The 17,066-nt window shown below is 46.9% G+C and overlaps 1 protein-coding gene across 1 annotated transcript in view; it reads left to right on the top strand.

The window, feature by feature from the left end:
* chrna8 (cholinergic receptor, nicotinic, alpha 8) overlaps positions 1 to 13,306 on the top strand; it is a gene marked incomplete at both ends in the record, with an annotated part of 46,090 nt that extends 32,784 nt beyond the window's left edge. The window contains 4 exons of the mRNA XM_084454668.1: positions 8,711 to 8,905; positions 10,628 to 10,714; positions 11,671 to 11,780; positions 12,662 to 13,306. Of these exons, the coding sequence (XP_084310794.1) occupies positions 8,711 to 8,905; positions 10,628 to 10,714; positions 11,671 to 11,780; positions 12,662 to 13,306 (1,037 nt within the window). The remainder of the gene's footprint in view (positions 1 to 8,710; positions 8,906 to 10,627; positions 10,715 to 11,670; positions 11,781 to 12,661) is intronic.
* Between the last annotated feature and the right edge of the window lie 3,760 nt (positions 13,307 to 17,066).

The following is a 17,066-nucleotide window of genomic DNA, read 5'->3' on the forward strand; positions in this document are numbered from 1 at the left end:
ATTAGCAACAGGCATCATTGACAAACACAAACTAGTGACTCTGTATTTTTCATAACATTCAGGTCTTGTAGAACATTCGTCTCATGACCTTTTTTGAAAAGTTCACAGAACGGTTCACTCAGCATAACATATTCTGTAAAAGAAAAGCACAAAGCAGATAACATGCCCTGTATAGATAACATGCCCTGTATAGATAACATGCCCTGTATAGATAACATGCCCTGTATAGATAACATGCCCTGTATAGATAACATGCCCTGTATAGATAACATGCCCTGTATAGATAACATGCCCTGTATAGATAACATGCCCTGTATAGATAACATGCCCTGTATAGATATCATGCCCTGTAGTCCATAGTAGAGGCAATTGCAGTCAGGAGCAGCTTTCTACGTGTTGTCAGGTATTCTTTTACACCAGCGCGTCTCCTGGTATTCTGCAAACACTCTGAATGTAGACTGCGCGCGTCGGCTCTCAACACTTAGGCTTGATAACCCAGACACGCTTGATAACCCAGACAGGTTTGATAACCCAGACGGGCTTGATAACCCAGACGGGCTTGATAACCCAGACAGGCTTGATAACCCAGACAGGCCTGATAACCCAGACAGGCTTGATAACCCAGACAGGCTTGATAACCCAGAAGGGCTTGATAACCCAGACGGGTTTGATAACCCAGAAGGGCTTGATAACCCAGACGGGTTTGATAACCCAGACAAGCTTGATAACCCAGACAGGCTTGATAACCCAGACGGGCTTGATAACCCAGACGGGCTTGATAACCCAGACGGGCTTGATAACCCAGACAGGCTTGATAACCCAGACAGGCTTGATAACCCAGACGGGCTTGATAACCCAGACAGGCTTGATAACCCAGACAGGCTTGATAACCCAGACAGGCTTGATAACCCAGACAGGCCTGATAACCCAGACAGGCTTGATAACCCAGACAGGCTTGATAACCCAGAAGGGCTTGATAACCCAGACGGGTTTGATAACCCAGAAGGGCTTGATAACCCAGACGGGTTTGATAACCCAGACAAGCTTGATAACCCAGACAGGCTTGATAACCCAGACGGGCTTGATAACCCAGACGGGCTTGATAACCCAGACGGGCTTGATAACCCAGACAGGCTTGATAACCCAGACAGGCTTGATAACCCAGACGGGCTTGATAACCCAGACAGGCTTGATAACCCAGACAGGCTTGATAACCCAGACAGGCTTGATAACCCAGACGGGTTTGATAACCCAGAAGGGCTTGATAACCCAGACGGGCTTGATAACCCAGACAGGCCTGATAACCCAGACAGGTTTGAGAACCCAGACAAGCTTGATAACCCAGACGGGCTTGATAACCCAGACGGGCTTGATAACCCAGACGGGTTTGATAACCCAGACAAGCTTGATAACCCAGACGGGCTTGATAACCCAGACAGGCTTGATAACCCAGACAGGCTTGATAACCCAGACAGGCTTGATAACCCAGACGGGCTTGATAACCCAGACGGGCTTGATAACCCAGACAGGCTTGATAACCCAGACGGGTTTGATAACCCAGACGGGCTTGATAACCCAGACGGGTTTGATAACCCAAGGCAAGGCAAGGCAAGTTTATTTATATAGCACATTTCAGCCACAGGGCAATTCAAGGTGCTTTACATGAGACATTAAAAGCATTAAAACAAAAAGCAAGACATTATAGACATTTAAAACAAAAGGCAGGACAAATTAAAAGCATTAAAACAAAAAGCAAGTCATTATAGACATTTAAACAAAAAGCAGGACAAATAGAATACAGGAATAAAAGTTACAGTGCAGTATACTGATAAACATAGCTCCTCTTAGAAAGCAGTGGCAAAAAGAAAAGTCTTAAGGCTTGTTTTAAAAGAACCAAGAGTTGCAGCAGACCTGCAGTTTTCTGGAAGTTTGTTCCAGATATGTGGAGCATAAAAACTGAATGCTGCTTCTCCATGTTTTGTTTTAACTCTGGGGACAGAAAGCAGACCTGTGCCAGATGACCTGAGGGGTCTGGATGGTTCATAGCATATGAGCAGATCAGAAATATATTTTGGCCCTAGACCATTCAGTGCTTTATAAACCAACAGCAGTATTTTAAAGTCAATTCTTTGACAGACAGGAAGCCAGTGTAAAGACCTTAGTACTGGTGTGATATGCTCCACTTTCTTAGTCTTAGTGAGGACTCGAGCAGCAGCGTTCTGAATCAGCTGCAGCTGTCTGATCGATTTTTTAGAGAGACCTGTATACATGCCGTTACAGTAGTCGAGTCTACTGAAGATAAACGCATGGACAAGTTTTTCCAAATCCTTCTGGGACATAAATCCTTTGATCCTTGATATATTCTTCAGGTGATAGTAGGCTGACTTTGTAATTGACTTAATGTGGCTGTTGAAATTCAGGTCTGAGTCCATGACTACACCAAGATTTCTGGCTTCGTTTGTGGTTTTTAGCATTACTGATTGAAGTTGAGCACTGACTTTTAATCGTTCTTCTTTGGCTCCAAAGACAATTACTTCAGTTTTATTTTTGTTTAGTTGGAGAAAGTTCTGGCACATCCAATCATTGATTTGTTGAATGCACTTACTCAGCGCTTGTATGGGATTATAGTCTCCTGGTGATATAGTGATATAAATTTGTGTGTCATCTGCATAGCTATGGTAACATATTTTGTTGTTTTCCATAATTTGAGTTAGTGGGAGCATGTAAATGTTGAACAGAAGAGGCCCCAGGATGGAGCCTTGGGGAACTCCACAGGTCATTTTTGTCAGCTCAGATTTGTAATTGCCTATAGACACAAAATAATCCCTGTCCTTTAAGTAGGATTCAAACCAATCTAACACTGTACCAGAAATTCCCAACCAATTTTCCAGTCGGCCTAGTAGTATGTTGTGGTCTACCGTGTCGAACGCAGCGCTGAGATCCAGTAATACTAAGACTGAGATTTTGCCATTATCTGTGTTTAAATGGATGTCATTAAATACCTTAATTAGAGCAGTCTCGGTGCTGTGATGTGGTCGAAATCCTGACTGGAAGACATCAAAGGCATTACTTAGTGCCAGGAAGTTATTCAGTTGTTGGAAAACAACCTTTTCAATTATTTTGCTTAGAAATGGGAGGTTTGATATGGGCCTATAATTGTTCATTTGTGAGCTGTCTAGATTATTCTTTTTTAAGAGTGGCTTGATGACTGCAGTTTTCAGGGTATGTGGGAACACACCTGAAAGAAGAGATGTGTTTACAATTTGTAGTAAATCAGAGGCCATGCAGTTGGATACAGTTTTGAAGAAGTCTGTAGGTAGAACATCAAGGCAACAGGTGGAGGATTTCAGATGTTGTATAGTGTCCCCCAGGGTTTTATGGTTGATCGGATTAAATTGTGTCATGGTACAATTATTGATTTTAAGTGGACACTGTGACGACACATGTCCTGTACCTGGAATGGAGGCACTAACTGCTTGTCTAATTTTCTGAATTTTGTCAGTGAAGAATGAGGCAAATTCATTGCAGGCCCTGGTGGATAGAAGTTCAGAGGCTACTGACACAGGAGGGTTTGTCAGCCTATCAACAGTGGCAAACAAAGCACGCGCATTGTTATGGTTTTTGGTGATGATGTCAGAAAAGAAGGTCTGTCGTGCATTTCTCAGCTCCATATTATAAATGCGAAGTCTGTCTTTATAGATGTCATAATGAACATGGAGATTTGTTTTTCGCCATCTGCGTTCAGATTTTCGACACTCTCTCTTTTCTATTCTGACCAGCATGGCGTTTCTCCATGGAGATCTTCTCTTACCAGAGACCACCTTCACCTTAGTGGGCGCAACGGCATCAATAATATTTGTAATTTTAACATTGAAATTATCTACAAGCTCGTTGACTGAGGCCATATAGAGGGCAGGTGTGGACGAGAAAGCCTGAGTAAATATCTCACTGGTGTTTTCAGTGATGTGCCGTTTTGAGATAACCTCTGATTGAGAATTTGTGTGCATGGAGATAGTACTCTCAAAGAAAACACAGGAATGATCAGAGAGCGCAACATCAGACACCTGAACCTTAGAAATATTCAGACCTAGACGGGCTTGATAACCCAGACAGGTTTGATAACCCAGACGGGCTTGAAAACCCAGACGGGCTTGATAACCCAGAAGGGCTTGATAACCCAGACGGGCTTGATAACCCAGACGGGCTTGATCACCCAGACGGGCTTGATCACCCAGACGGGCTTGATAACCCAGACGGGCTTGATAACCCAGACGGGCTTGATAACCCAGACGGGCTTGATAACCCAGACAGTCTATCTTGCGACTTGCATGCTCCTCAAATATGTCTTTATTGTGAATGAGCTGGGTTTGGGTAAGGTATTGTCGCACGCTTAGTTTCCTGTACAGTAGGCATTAGAGCATTTCCGAGGGACAGGATCTGGGAAGGAAACTCTGACATGTCGTCTTCATACTGTGCCGCTAAATCACTTGCGGATTCAGCTCACGAAGATGCAGAAAGTCGCTGGTGCAACTTCGCTCATTCCAACAAGGCTATATTCCAGATGAGCAACGGCAGTGTTGATGTTTGCGTAAAATACTGCCTCTCTAAAATGTTTAGTGTGTAAATGTTTAGTCTAGTAGGGCCTTCATGTTCTCACAGGCAACCCCTGCGGCGGTGTCCACTACACACACACACACACACACACACACCTGCAGTAGCTGGATCTTTAAAGCATTAATGCCCATTACAAGAAACACGCACCACGACCACACTGACAACAGTCCGCCAGCAGGCTCTCTGGAGACAGAGAAAGAGTGCTTTTCCCACGCCTTATTGGCCCCCGGCGTCGTCTCCCCTGAGCGAGACAGCCAGTCGATGCCTGGTCCTGGCAGGAGCAGGTGTTACACCTCTTTCTGCCCCCCGGTAAAATATGCTGCTGTCATCGATCTTGTCCTGTCTATCGATCCTGTCCGAGCGGCTGCGTGGAGATGTCTCGGCTCGATCGGCCGTCGTCAGGGTTGGGATGAAGGCGTCCGTCTGTTTGAGCTCGACTGCCCTGAGGGGAATGGCCTCGAAAGACCTCCCTATCTCTCTCTCTCTCTCCCTCTCTCTCTTCCTCTACCTCTCTTCCTCTACCTCTCTCCCTCTCTCTCTCCCTCTCTCTCTCCCCCTCTATCTCTCTCTCCCTCTCTTTCTCCCTCTACCTCTCTCTCCCTCTACCTCTCTCTCCCTCTACCTCTCTCCCTCACTCTCTCCCCCTCTATCTCTCTCCCTCTCTTTCTCCCTCTACCTCTCTCTTCCTCTACCTCTCTCTCCCTCTACCTCTCTTCCTCTACCTCTCTCCCTCTCTCTCTCTCTCTCTCTCACTATCTCTCTCCCTCTATCTCTCTCCCTCTACCTCTCTCTTCCTCTAACTCTCTCCTCTCTCTCTCCCTCTACCTCTCTCTCCCTCTCTCTCTCCCTCTACCTCTCTCTCCCTCTACCTCTCTCTCTCTCCCTCTAGCTCTCTCTCTCCCTCTACCCATCTCTCCCTCCCTCTCTCTCTCAGTACAGAACAGTAACTAACAGTAAACAATTGTAGACTTTTTAAAATCTGCATAATGTAGGAACACAGCAACATATGTATTTCTATGTGTGTGTTTACTGTAGGTGTCTCTGTGTGTGTGTGTGTGCGCGTGCGCGTGCGCGCACGCCTGTGTGCGCGCACGCCTGTGTGTGTGTGTGTGTGTGTGTGTGTATGCACAGGTGTGGTGTGGTGTTGTAGTTGTGTTCCATCCCTTACTGTCCTCAGGAGGCAGAAACTGTGTAAAGTAAGTATAAAGCACTCCAGCACCCCAGGAGGATTCATTTTTCTTTGTCAGCAAGGTTATTGGAAAATTGGCAGAAGCATTTGAATTTCGGGAAGTATGTTTTTATGTGCTCACTTCCCTGTCAAGGTGATTCTTAATTTATTTAAATCAGCTACCATAGTTAGACAATCTGTCCGGTGTACTGTCTGTTTAGGGCCAGATAGTACACCATCCGTTGTGTTTGAATAGATGATGGCGTTTCGCTTTTGACGTGATCATTTGTTTGACTAATTGATCATGTATCAAAGTGCTGGTCCTGAGGCTGTGGGTTGTTATTGCTGAGCTTCTCTCTCTCTCTCTCTCTCTCTCTCTCTCTCTCTCTCCATCTCCATCACCCTCTCTCTCCCTCTCCACCACCCTCTCTCTCTCTCTCTCTCTCTCTCTCCCTCCCTCTCCACCACCCTCTCTCTCTCTCTCTCTCTCTCTCCCTCCCTCTCCACCACCCTCTCTCTCTCTCTCTCTCTCTCTCTCTCCATCTCCCCCACCCTCTCTCTCCTTCTCCCCCACCCACCCTCTCTCTCTCTCTCTCTCTCTCTCCATCTCCCCCACCCTCTCTCTCCTTCTCCCCCACCCTCTCTCTCTCTCTCTCTCTCTCTCTCCATCTCCCCCACCCTCTCTATCCTTCTCCCCCACCCTCTCTCTCTCTCTCCATCTCCCCCACCCTCTCTCTCCTTCTCCCCCACCCTCTCTCTCTCTCTCTCTCTCCATCTCCCCCACCCTCTCTCTCCCTCTCAACCACCCTCTCTCTCTCTCTCTCCCCTCCCTCTTTCTCTCTCTCTAGTCTCTCTCTCTCCCTCACTCTAATCATCCACAGTCACATGAGGTTTGGGTGTCAAGCTAACTGAACAAACCCAGACACACACACACACACACACACTCACCAAACACACCCAGCACACCCAACACACACACGCACACTCAGTGAGTACCCAGCTGGCTGGAGAGGGGGCCGGCGTGCGGAGACAGCTGGCCCAGGGACGGTTCACTTAATTGGGGCGCAGACGGGAGGAGAGCAGGCCAGCGACACACACGGCCCTGGTGCTCCTGCTCACGAGGACCCCGCTTGATCACAACTGATTGACCCAAACTGATTGATGGTCCCTTATCGTGACAAAAATGGTCAGCTTTTGGCATGGAAAGCACACACACACGCACACACACAAACACACACACACATGTTTACATCCCATTACACACCGCTAGGGATCACTGACCAGTCAGGGGTGGTTTTGAACAGGCAGAAGTGAACATGGAGGAGATCAGGTGATGTCACAGTGGATGATCATTCAAAAGCACACGCAAGAACACACACACGCACGCGCGCACACATGCACTCACGCACGCGCGCGCACACACGCACACACATCATTTTGTTTTTAATCACACAAGAGAACGGTACCTGGTTTGACCTTGCCGTGGTTGTGCGAAAGCTTTTAAGCCCTCTCACCAATCACGACACAACTGGATATGATGAAATTGCTGTTGTTGATGAGTATGATGTGGATTAAATCATTGTTTTAGTTGACTTTGAAATGATCACCCAGGAAAGAGACAAGCCACAAGAACACAGAGCTGTCTGCCTGTTGTAGTTGATTGACAATATCGTAATTTCATTATTCTCTTTCAGAATAATTGATGAAGTTGTGACAATGTCCCTGCTTTGTTCTCGACTGGTGTGTTGTATTTAATTATACTCTTATTCTGTTTTGTTGAACACAATTATCAGTAGACAATGTCAGGAAGTGATCTGAGAGAGACATCAACGAGACAGGGACTCACACACACACAAACACACACACACACGCACGCACACAAGCACAACTAAATGTGCCTAAACTGTTGAAAGAGATACTTCTAGAGACACAGTTTTGTTGTGGGTACAGCGTTGTGGGTTTGTTTGACTTTTGACAGATGCGACATGGCATTGATTTCAATCTTAGGTTAGCTTTAGTTGGAAGAGAGCATTAGACAGATTGCATTAGTGGAACATAGGCAGACAGACAGACAGACAGGCAGACAGACAGGCAGACAGGAGGACATAATGCAGTGTGACAACACAACAAAGACGGTAAGCCAAGGCCAGTCAACTTAAAGGAATGCATAATTTCGGAATGTTTTTACTTGAAAAAGATGTGAAGGTCACACAGTAGTATAATGCTTTTCTCTGTGTACGTTCCGTTTAATTCAATTCAGTGGAAAAAGAGAGTAGGAGCAATTCCTATTGGTCTGTGGAATGCAGTGACATGCAGTGATACAGTACATCCACGACACCATAGCATACCACATGAACACACACACACACACACCCACACGTGTGTGTGTGTGTGTATGTTTGCCCGTGTTCACTGTGTGTATGATCTTTATTTCCGCAGGCAATGTGTTCGACTAGTCTGTCCATTAGGCATGATGCATCGCGAGGCCGTTAAAAATCAATACAAACAAGTGACGATTCAAATCGATGATGAAAAATGAATCACAATACTCTTTTTAAACAGCAGAGGGCGTAATCTGATTTTGACCTTGCTTGTTCAACTTGCCCTACGTGCCACGTCATGTTCGACGTACTTCCTCACCTGTACTTGAGACCCGCAAGAGATGGGTCTGCAACGAAAGATGGAACTATGGCCTCAGCTGCAGGTGACGTTGAAATAGGAAATATGCATTAATATAATTTCTCTGCAATCTCATTTTGTCTAAAAATTCGTGAGAAAATCGTATCGCGAACCCAGTATCGTGAATTGTATCGAATCGTGGGAGTCGAGTGAATCGTTACACCCCTACTGTCTATACGCCCCCCTCCTCACGCTCGCGCCTCCGCAGGGGGTCACGGCCCCAGCGTAACGAGCTCGCCTCTCCCCCAGGTGTCCCTTCCAAGCGTAACGAGCTGTACTACGAGTGCTGTAAGGAGCCGTACCCCGACGTGACGTTCACCGTCACCATGCGCAGGAGGACGCTGTACTACGGCCTCAACCTGCTCATCCCCTGCGTGCTCATCTCAGGCCTGGCGCTGCTCGTCTTCCTGCTGCCCGCCGACTCCGGGGAGAAGATCTCCCTGGGTGAGAGAGACCACATGTACTGTGCACACACACACACACACACACACACACACACACACGCACATAGAGGTGCATTCACACACACACACACACACACACACACACACACACACACACACAGAGGTGCATTCACACACACACACACACACACACACGCGCACACACACACACACACACACACATACACACACAGAGGTGCGTTCACACACACACACACACACACACACGCACACACGCACACACACAGAGGTGCATTCACACACACACACACACACACACACACACACACACACACACACACACACACACAGAGACACACACACACACACACACACACGCACACACACACAGAGGTGCATTCATACACACACACACACACACACACACACAGGTGCATTCATACACACACGCACATACTGTATTCTACACACACTTTTTAGGCACACGCACATGCTATACACATGCATACACACACACACACAGATGCATTCATACGCACACACAGACACACAGAGGTGCATTGGCTCATACACACATGGACATACTGTACATATACTGTACGCACACGCACATAGATGCATTCATACACACGCTCACACATGTGCGCGCACACACACACACACACACACATGCATTTGTACATGTGCATTCATGCTCACATGGACCCACACACTCACACATACATGCACACTGGCGAACACACGCTCGCAGTACCATATGGTTTCAATTCAATGGCAATGTTTGTTTAACATTCTGTGTAAGAAGCAACGGCACCGCATGAATGTGTTGTTTTTGGGTATACAGAAGCCCTTCCACAAAATAACAGAACCATCTGTCTGACCCTGTGGCACTCCCCCCATGCTAACATGCTAACCTCCTTAGCCTACTGCTGTAGGCTACCGTGGCTAGCTAATCCTGCTATTCTCAGGTCGCTATGCTAATGCTGACATTACAGTGAGGAATTAGCATCTCTGCAAAACAAAGGCTAGTTAAAAAATAATTGGGATCCCAGGCGAACTATGTAGCCGCTTTATCATGGCCAGCCTGAAATAACACGGATTTCCTATTGTGTGAGAATGTTAAAGCTAATAGCAATTAGAAAACAAACATTACAGATGGAGATTATAGTACAAGGTCGTAGAGAGGAGGATTCTATCGATGATCACTTTCTGCAGTCCTGTCCAGCTCAGTGCTCACACATCGCTTCACTTCTGTTCTTTGGTTGAGTGACTGATTCAGCGGCTAGCTGACTGACTGACTGACTGACTGACTGACTGACTGACTGACTGACCGACTGACTCCAACTAGCTAGCTAGCTGACTGACTGACTGACTGACTGACTGACTGACTGACTGACTGACTGACCGACTGACTCACCAGCTAGCTAGCTAGCTGACTGACTGACTGACTGACTAATTGACTGGCTGACTGACTGACTGACTGACTGACTGACTGACTGACTGGCTGACTGACTGACTGACTGACTGACTGACTGGCTGACTCACTCACTGACTCACAGAGTAATTATATACCGGTTAGCCGTGATCAAAAGCTTTCACCAGTCAAGAATGCCCGTCGAGGCGGATGTGAAGAACTGAAATTGATTCTTCCCAAGGCCCCCTCGGTCTTTCTCTCTCATTCACTTTCCCACTCTCTCTATCCCTCAACCTATCCCCCCCCCCCCCCTCCTCTCTTTCATCTTTCTCTTCCCCTTGCATCCAGGTATCACGGTGCTGCTGTCTCTGACGGTCTTCATGCTGCTGGTTGCAGAGATCATGCCGGCCACCTCTGACTCTGTTCCCCTCATAGGTGAGGTCAACGCCCCGTCTCTGTCCAGCACCTCTAACAGTGTGTGTGTGTGTGTGTGTGTGTGTGTGTGTGTGTGTGTGTGTGTGTGTGTGTGTGTGTGTGTGTGTGTGTGTGTGTGTGTGTCTTGAGATGTGAAATAAAGGATGGAAAGAATAAATTGCACTGGAGTGAAAAAGACTGATGGGCTCACATTCATATGGCCACAGTGATGTGTGCGTGTGTGCGTGCGTGCGTGCGTGCGTGTGCGTGTGTGCGCGCGTGGGTTGGTAAAAACAGTAAATCATTAGTCACACTTTTCCCCTCTCTCTTTCTCTCTCTCTCTCTCTCTCCCCTCTCCCTCTCTCTCTCTCTCCCTCCCTCTCTCTCTCTCTCTCTCTCTCTTTCTCTCTCTCTCCCCTCTCTCCTCTCTCTCTCTCTCTCTCTGGTGTTGTTGTCCTAAGGCCAGATGGTTGTAATGAATTCACTCATATGTGACTAACTACGTCCCAAACACATTATGGGATGTTATTTCGCTAGCAGCCGTGGTCCTGACAAGGCCCCCCCATTGTACAGTAGAATATACTGCCTCTCTCTAATGCATTATGCATTGTTGTTCATTGTTGTCAACATTTATCCTCCGACCAAATGTGTGACTGCATTTGCGAGCTACTATGTACAGTACTGTACTGTACGTCTTTGTTTGTTTGTTTATTCTACCTCAGCCATGTAGCTTTATTCACCTGATGAATCTGAGCAAATTCCACACGGGTGTTTGTTTTTTTGAAGCGCCAGAGGGAAATCACCTTTATCTAAACGCCATGATCTGCATCAAGTCACCTTTTATCTGCACCTATCAGATAAGATAAAACACTAGTTTAACTTCCATGTGTGTTGCCTGTTGCTGTGCCTGCATTAAGCCGAAGATCTGTCTCTGTCAGATAAGCATACCTCTCCGTGTGTGTGTGTGTGTTCCCCAGCCCAGTACTTCGCCAGCACCATGATGATCGTGGGTCTGTCCGTGGTGGTCACCGTCCTGGTGCTGCAGTTTCATCACCATGACCCGCACGGCGGCAAGATGCCCAAATGGGTAGGTTCCATTACCGCCGCGGCTCTTCCCCGTCTCTCGCTTCTCACTTCGCACACGAGCGCTTGAAGACCTTACGGCCAGACGGCATTCAGAAGAAGTACATGTTAACATTAAATGTGTTAAGTTTAAGCTCTCTAGCTTTTGGCTGGATGATGCTAACAGAGGCTTAGCGGAGCTAGCGTAACCAAGAACGGTTCTTTCCCAGCGTGATCGGCCGTGGAAGTGATCCTATCTCAGCCTCAGTGAAGTCATATCCTATAAGCCCGCTCTAGGGGTGGCACAGCTTAGAGTACGTAAAAGGTTGCTGTTCTCGAGTCGTCCTGGGCAGCCCGATCTGAATCCGTCTTCAGAGCGCGATTCCATCTGCCGCGCTGTGATTCCATCTGCCGCGCTGTGATTCCATTACATGTGACGAAATACGCATCATCAACGTAGCCACTTTTTGTGACTTGTTCTGAGGGACTGAGTATGAATGAAAGGTCATTGGAGTGGAGTCATCTATGCCTTTGTAGAGGATGGGTCATTCCCAAGTGTGAAGCGTTGGGTGTTCCTGCCTCATCCCCTTTCCTCTGAGAGAGTCAGGGTCGCCCAGCCAACCAGTACCTGAGGGGGTGTCACGACCTGCATCTCGCATGCACACGCACACACACACATTGTCAGTCTGGGGAATACACGTATGTTCCTCGGTCTCAAAACCTTTCTTTCTCTCTTTCTTCTCCTTCTCTCTTCCTCTTTTCATCCGTGACCATCCCTCCCTCCCTTCATCCCTCCCTCCCTCCCTCCCTCCCTCCCTCCCTCCCTCCCTCCCTCCCTCCCTCCCTCCCTCCCTCCCTCCCTCATCCCTCCCTCATCTCTCCCTCCCTGCCTCTCATCCCCCTCAGATACGCGTCGTCCTCCTCAACTGGTGCGCCTGGTTCCTCCGCATGAAGAAGCCGGGCGAGGAGCACATGACGGCCTCGGCCGCCTACAAGTACGCCCACCCGCCCCTCCACCACGCCAGCGCCAGCAGCATCCAGATGGTCGGCATGCCAACCACCGGCCAGTCCACCGCCTCCACCACGCCCGGCAACGCCGCCGGCGGCGCCACCAACGGCAACGTGAGCCTGTACTTCGGCTTCCACAACGCCGGGGCCGAGGGCGCCCCCTTTTGCCCCGCTAACAGCGACCCCGGCCTGGTGGTCTGCGGTGGAGGAGGAGGAGGAGGGGGGGGAGGGGGCGGCGGCCTGACCGCCGGGTACCCCCGCGGAGGGGGCGGGGCCACCGCCGCCGTGGCGGATCAGGGCCGGACGTTGCTGCTGGAGCAGCTGCCGGAGATCGGGCGCATCCTGGACGAGGTGCAGTACATCGCGCGGCGCTTCCGCGAGCACGACGAGTCCGAGGCCGTGTGCGGCGAGTGGAAGTTTGCGGCGGCGGTGGTGGACCGCCTCTGCCTGGTGGCGTTCTCCCTCTTCTCCATCGTCTGCACCTTCACCATCCTCATGTCGGCGCCCAACTTCATCGAGGCCGTCTCGAAAGACTTCACATAGAAGCCCGTGGACCCCCCCTCCCCTCCCCCCCACACACACACACACACACAAACACACCCCATCTCCCTCCCATGCAAAGAGAGGCAAGCTGGTGGCTAATGCCAACAAGCTAATGCTACGAACCATATGGGCCTATATGCCTATATATACACCTATACCCCTGTGAAGCCAACTCCCATCCCATCATTTGGAGATCATCGGTAGAGTTCACTTAATGACAAAAAGCCCAACGTCTATACTTTGCTAACTATAATATCATGTAATGGGTTGTTATTGTTGACATGGATGTGTGGCAGCCTCTCTCAAGATGGCTGCCCTAGCTAGTTGAACCCCACATTCAGTGCCATTACAGTACAGTACAGCACTGTACAGTAGCTGCTGAGGCAAGTTGGTGCGGCGAATGATGTACAGACTCACTTATGCACTTTTTATGCAGACCTTCACACTGATTCATCAACACTAGTACTCCTAGCTAGTGTCTTCCTCCCTCACGGTCTCTCCTACCTCATGCTATCTTTTCCCACTTTTTCCTTCCATTCCATTTAATTCCACTTGGACTTACTTGCTCTATTCTGCGTAAGAAAGAGCTAAAACAGATATTTCACTGTGCTGTATTTCAATGGTTTGGATATGAGAGGGTTGAATATTTAATTTATAGCTCGATCAGTCTCCCGATAACTTTATTAAACCATCCATCATTGCCCAGCAGAGTGTGGCGTTCATTCTCTAAGCGTTCTTCAAGTCTTCTCCCTTCATCACTCTCTCTCCCTCCCTCCTCTCATCTTTTATATATTTAGTACGCTTGTGGCGATGGCAGCAACAATTTTCGTGCAGAATATACGTAACTGCCCTTAAGCCCACCAGAGAACTTCATCGCAATGTCATAACTTTCAGAATAAACCAACATGAAGCATCTTTTTTAAAGAAAGAAAAAGTGACTAATGAGAACTTGTCTTTATTCCTGGGTTTGCAGCACAGAGGCAGCTCTGCTCCAAGAGGAGCGACAGTGACGCTAATCCTTTGTAGTGCCGATAGTTTGGTGATGTTTTCTGTGACTCTCCGTGAAGGCAAACATTCCTTCCCTCACCTCCATACGCAAAAGGACATGAGACGAGGACTGTGGGAGAATGCTTCCATAACTCCCGACGTGTGTCCAACTCTGTCGTGCGTACCGTACTGTAACTATATCCAACTCCCCAAGTGCAACGTGGCAGATGACATCAAAGTTCTGTGTCATATACTGATGACCTTGTCGTGTTCTCTGGCCGGGTCCACTGTGGAATTTGGGGCATAACTTATAGACAGTGGAAATGGAGCAAACTAGATGAAAGATGAAAAACGAAGGGTAAAAAAAATACTTTGCAAACACTTGTCGGCCATCTTGACAGTCAGTTTTGTGAATGAGACGAAAAAGTCCCCTGTGTTGTTTTTGTCCTCAGATAGGTCATTCAAAATACAACTTTATTAATCACTGTGTCCACAAAACCTATCTGTAATGTACAAACCGTGTACTGTATATATTTTTGTAAGGTTATAATTGTTATCTATATTCACACCTCCCTGTTTGACTGCTTATCAAAGTAGTGTACAGTAGGTTATCGTGTAATTCTTTCCACTGGGTGCTGTTTTCAGAACAAAATGGCCGCCGTTCATGACATTCTGTAGCAGGATGATAAAACATTTTTAGTGGGGGGAAACACTACAATACAGTAGTGATTTATATTGTACAGTATGAATTATATACTGTATTCAAGTACTGTCATTCATGTTTCAGATTTCTCTGTTTTCATCAATACACCAAACAGACTGGACAGAGATACTGTAACATGATTATTCCATTTACAGTATCCAGCATTTAATCATTCAAGCGGGAAATGAACCATTCCTGTGTCCCAGTGTTTGCAGATGAAATATGCCTACTGTATGACTCTAAAGTGACGAAAGTGAGACTGAAGTTAAGATGTAAGACTGTAGACATTTACTGTAGACATTTACGTGTGGTAATATTAATATATTTTATCATTACTTAGTTGTGTGTTTAAAAAAAATCAAACTCACTATATACCATACACTATAACACCCATTCTACTACATTCAGTTTGTGTTGTAATATTGGTTAACCTGAGTGTCTTTTACTTTGCACTGTGGTCCGTGCCTCTCAGCTCAATGTTCTCTGTCTATTTATAAAATGTACATGAATTACATTGTATACATTTTAAAGAAAAATAAAGTGAACTACCCCGGACTGTCTCCTGAGATTAAAATAAGCTGTATATACTGTATATTAAGGTTATTAAAATGCATTGGAGTATTGTCTAAAGATGTCCTCTCCATACATTAACTTGTTGCTTTGCTGTCATCTCTACAGTAGGTGTTAGTGTGGTTTGGTAAAGTTTGACCTTTCACCTCTAGCTTTCACTTCTATGCTACAGTAGGTGTTAGTGTGGTTTGGTAACATTTTACCTTTCACCTCTATGCTACAGTAGGTGTTAGTGTAGTTTGTTTAAGTCTGACCTTTCACCTCTATGCTACAGTACAGTAGGTGTTAGTGTGGTTTGGTAAAGTTTGACCTTTCACCTCTATGCTACAGTACAGTAGGTGTTTGTGTGGATTGGTAAAGTTTGACCTTTCACCTCTATGCTACAGTACAGTAGGTGTTTGTGTGGATTGGTAAAGTTTGACCTTTCACCTCTATGCTACAGTACAGTAGGTGTTGGTTTGGATTGGTAAAGTTTGACCTTTCACCTCTATGCTACAGTACAGTAGGTGTTGGTTTGGATTGGTAAAGTTTGCACAACAGCAGCTCTCATTGCTGCAGTCCCTTTTAGTACCTGGTTACCTGAAACAACACAATCTGTAAATCTGTCACTTCTTTCATACTGTGTGGCACCCCTGAGGCTGCTTGAAGGAATATATCTGCCCATCCCCTTAAAACTGCAATTCCCATGATGCAATCCTGGCCTTGTCAGCCATATTGGCAGCTGAGAGGTGTTAACACAGGTGGCTTCTTCAAGAAGCTGGAGGACACTTGGAAAATAATGCTTTGTTCTTGTTGATGGACACAAGGAAGTAATCAGAATTGAAAAGATCAGATTCCATGTAATTTATGCTTCTTGTCGCAACAAGAACACATTAACATAACATATTTAATGGATGAAAAAAAGAAATAAAAACCCAAAGATGATGCTAGATTCTTTGTTACATTATACAAGTATAAGAGAGCAACATGGGTTCATATAACTAAAGTATAATAGAATAAGATAATGATACAAAAGCAATACAAAATAATAAAAACAAAGCAATAAAATACAATAGAAAAATATGGCGTGTGTAAAGTGTACAGTGCATCAAAAGTGCAAATGTGCATTGTACACATGTTAGCGTGTTTGTGTATGCACAGTCTGAGTGTGTGTGTGTGTCACAGCCAGACAGGCAACAGGGCATTAGTGTCCATTATTCAAGAGCTTGGTTGCCTGGTGGAAAAAGCTGTCCCTGAACCTGCAGGTCCCTGAGGCTGTGACACCGTTTCCGTAGTGAAAGAGGCGTTGCTGTGCCTTTTTCACCACATGGGCGGTGTGCACCTCCCAGGTCAGGTCCTCAGGGATATGAACACTAGGAACTTGTAGTTGCTGACTCTCTTTACGGTGGATCCACTGATGGTGATGGGGTCCAGCCTGTCTCCTCTCTTCCTGTAGACCACGATCAGCTCCTTGACTTCACTCCTATAGGCCGCCTCATCGTTGTCAATAATCAGGCCTAT

This window comes from Borostomias antarcticus (genome assembly GCF_949987555.1).
Source record: "Borostomias antarcticus genome assembly, chromosome: 20".
Taxonomy (NCBI): Eukaryota; Metazoa; Chordata; class Actinopteri; order Stomiiformes; family Stomiidae; genus Borostomias; species Borostomias antarcticus.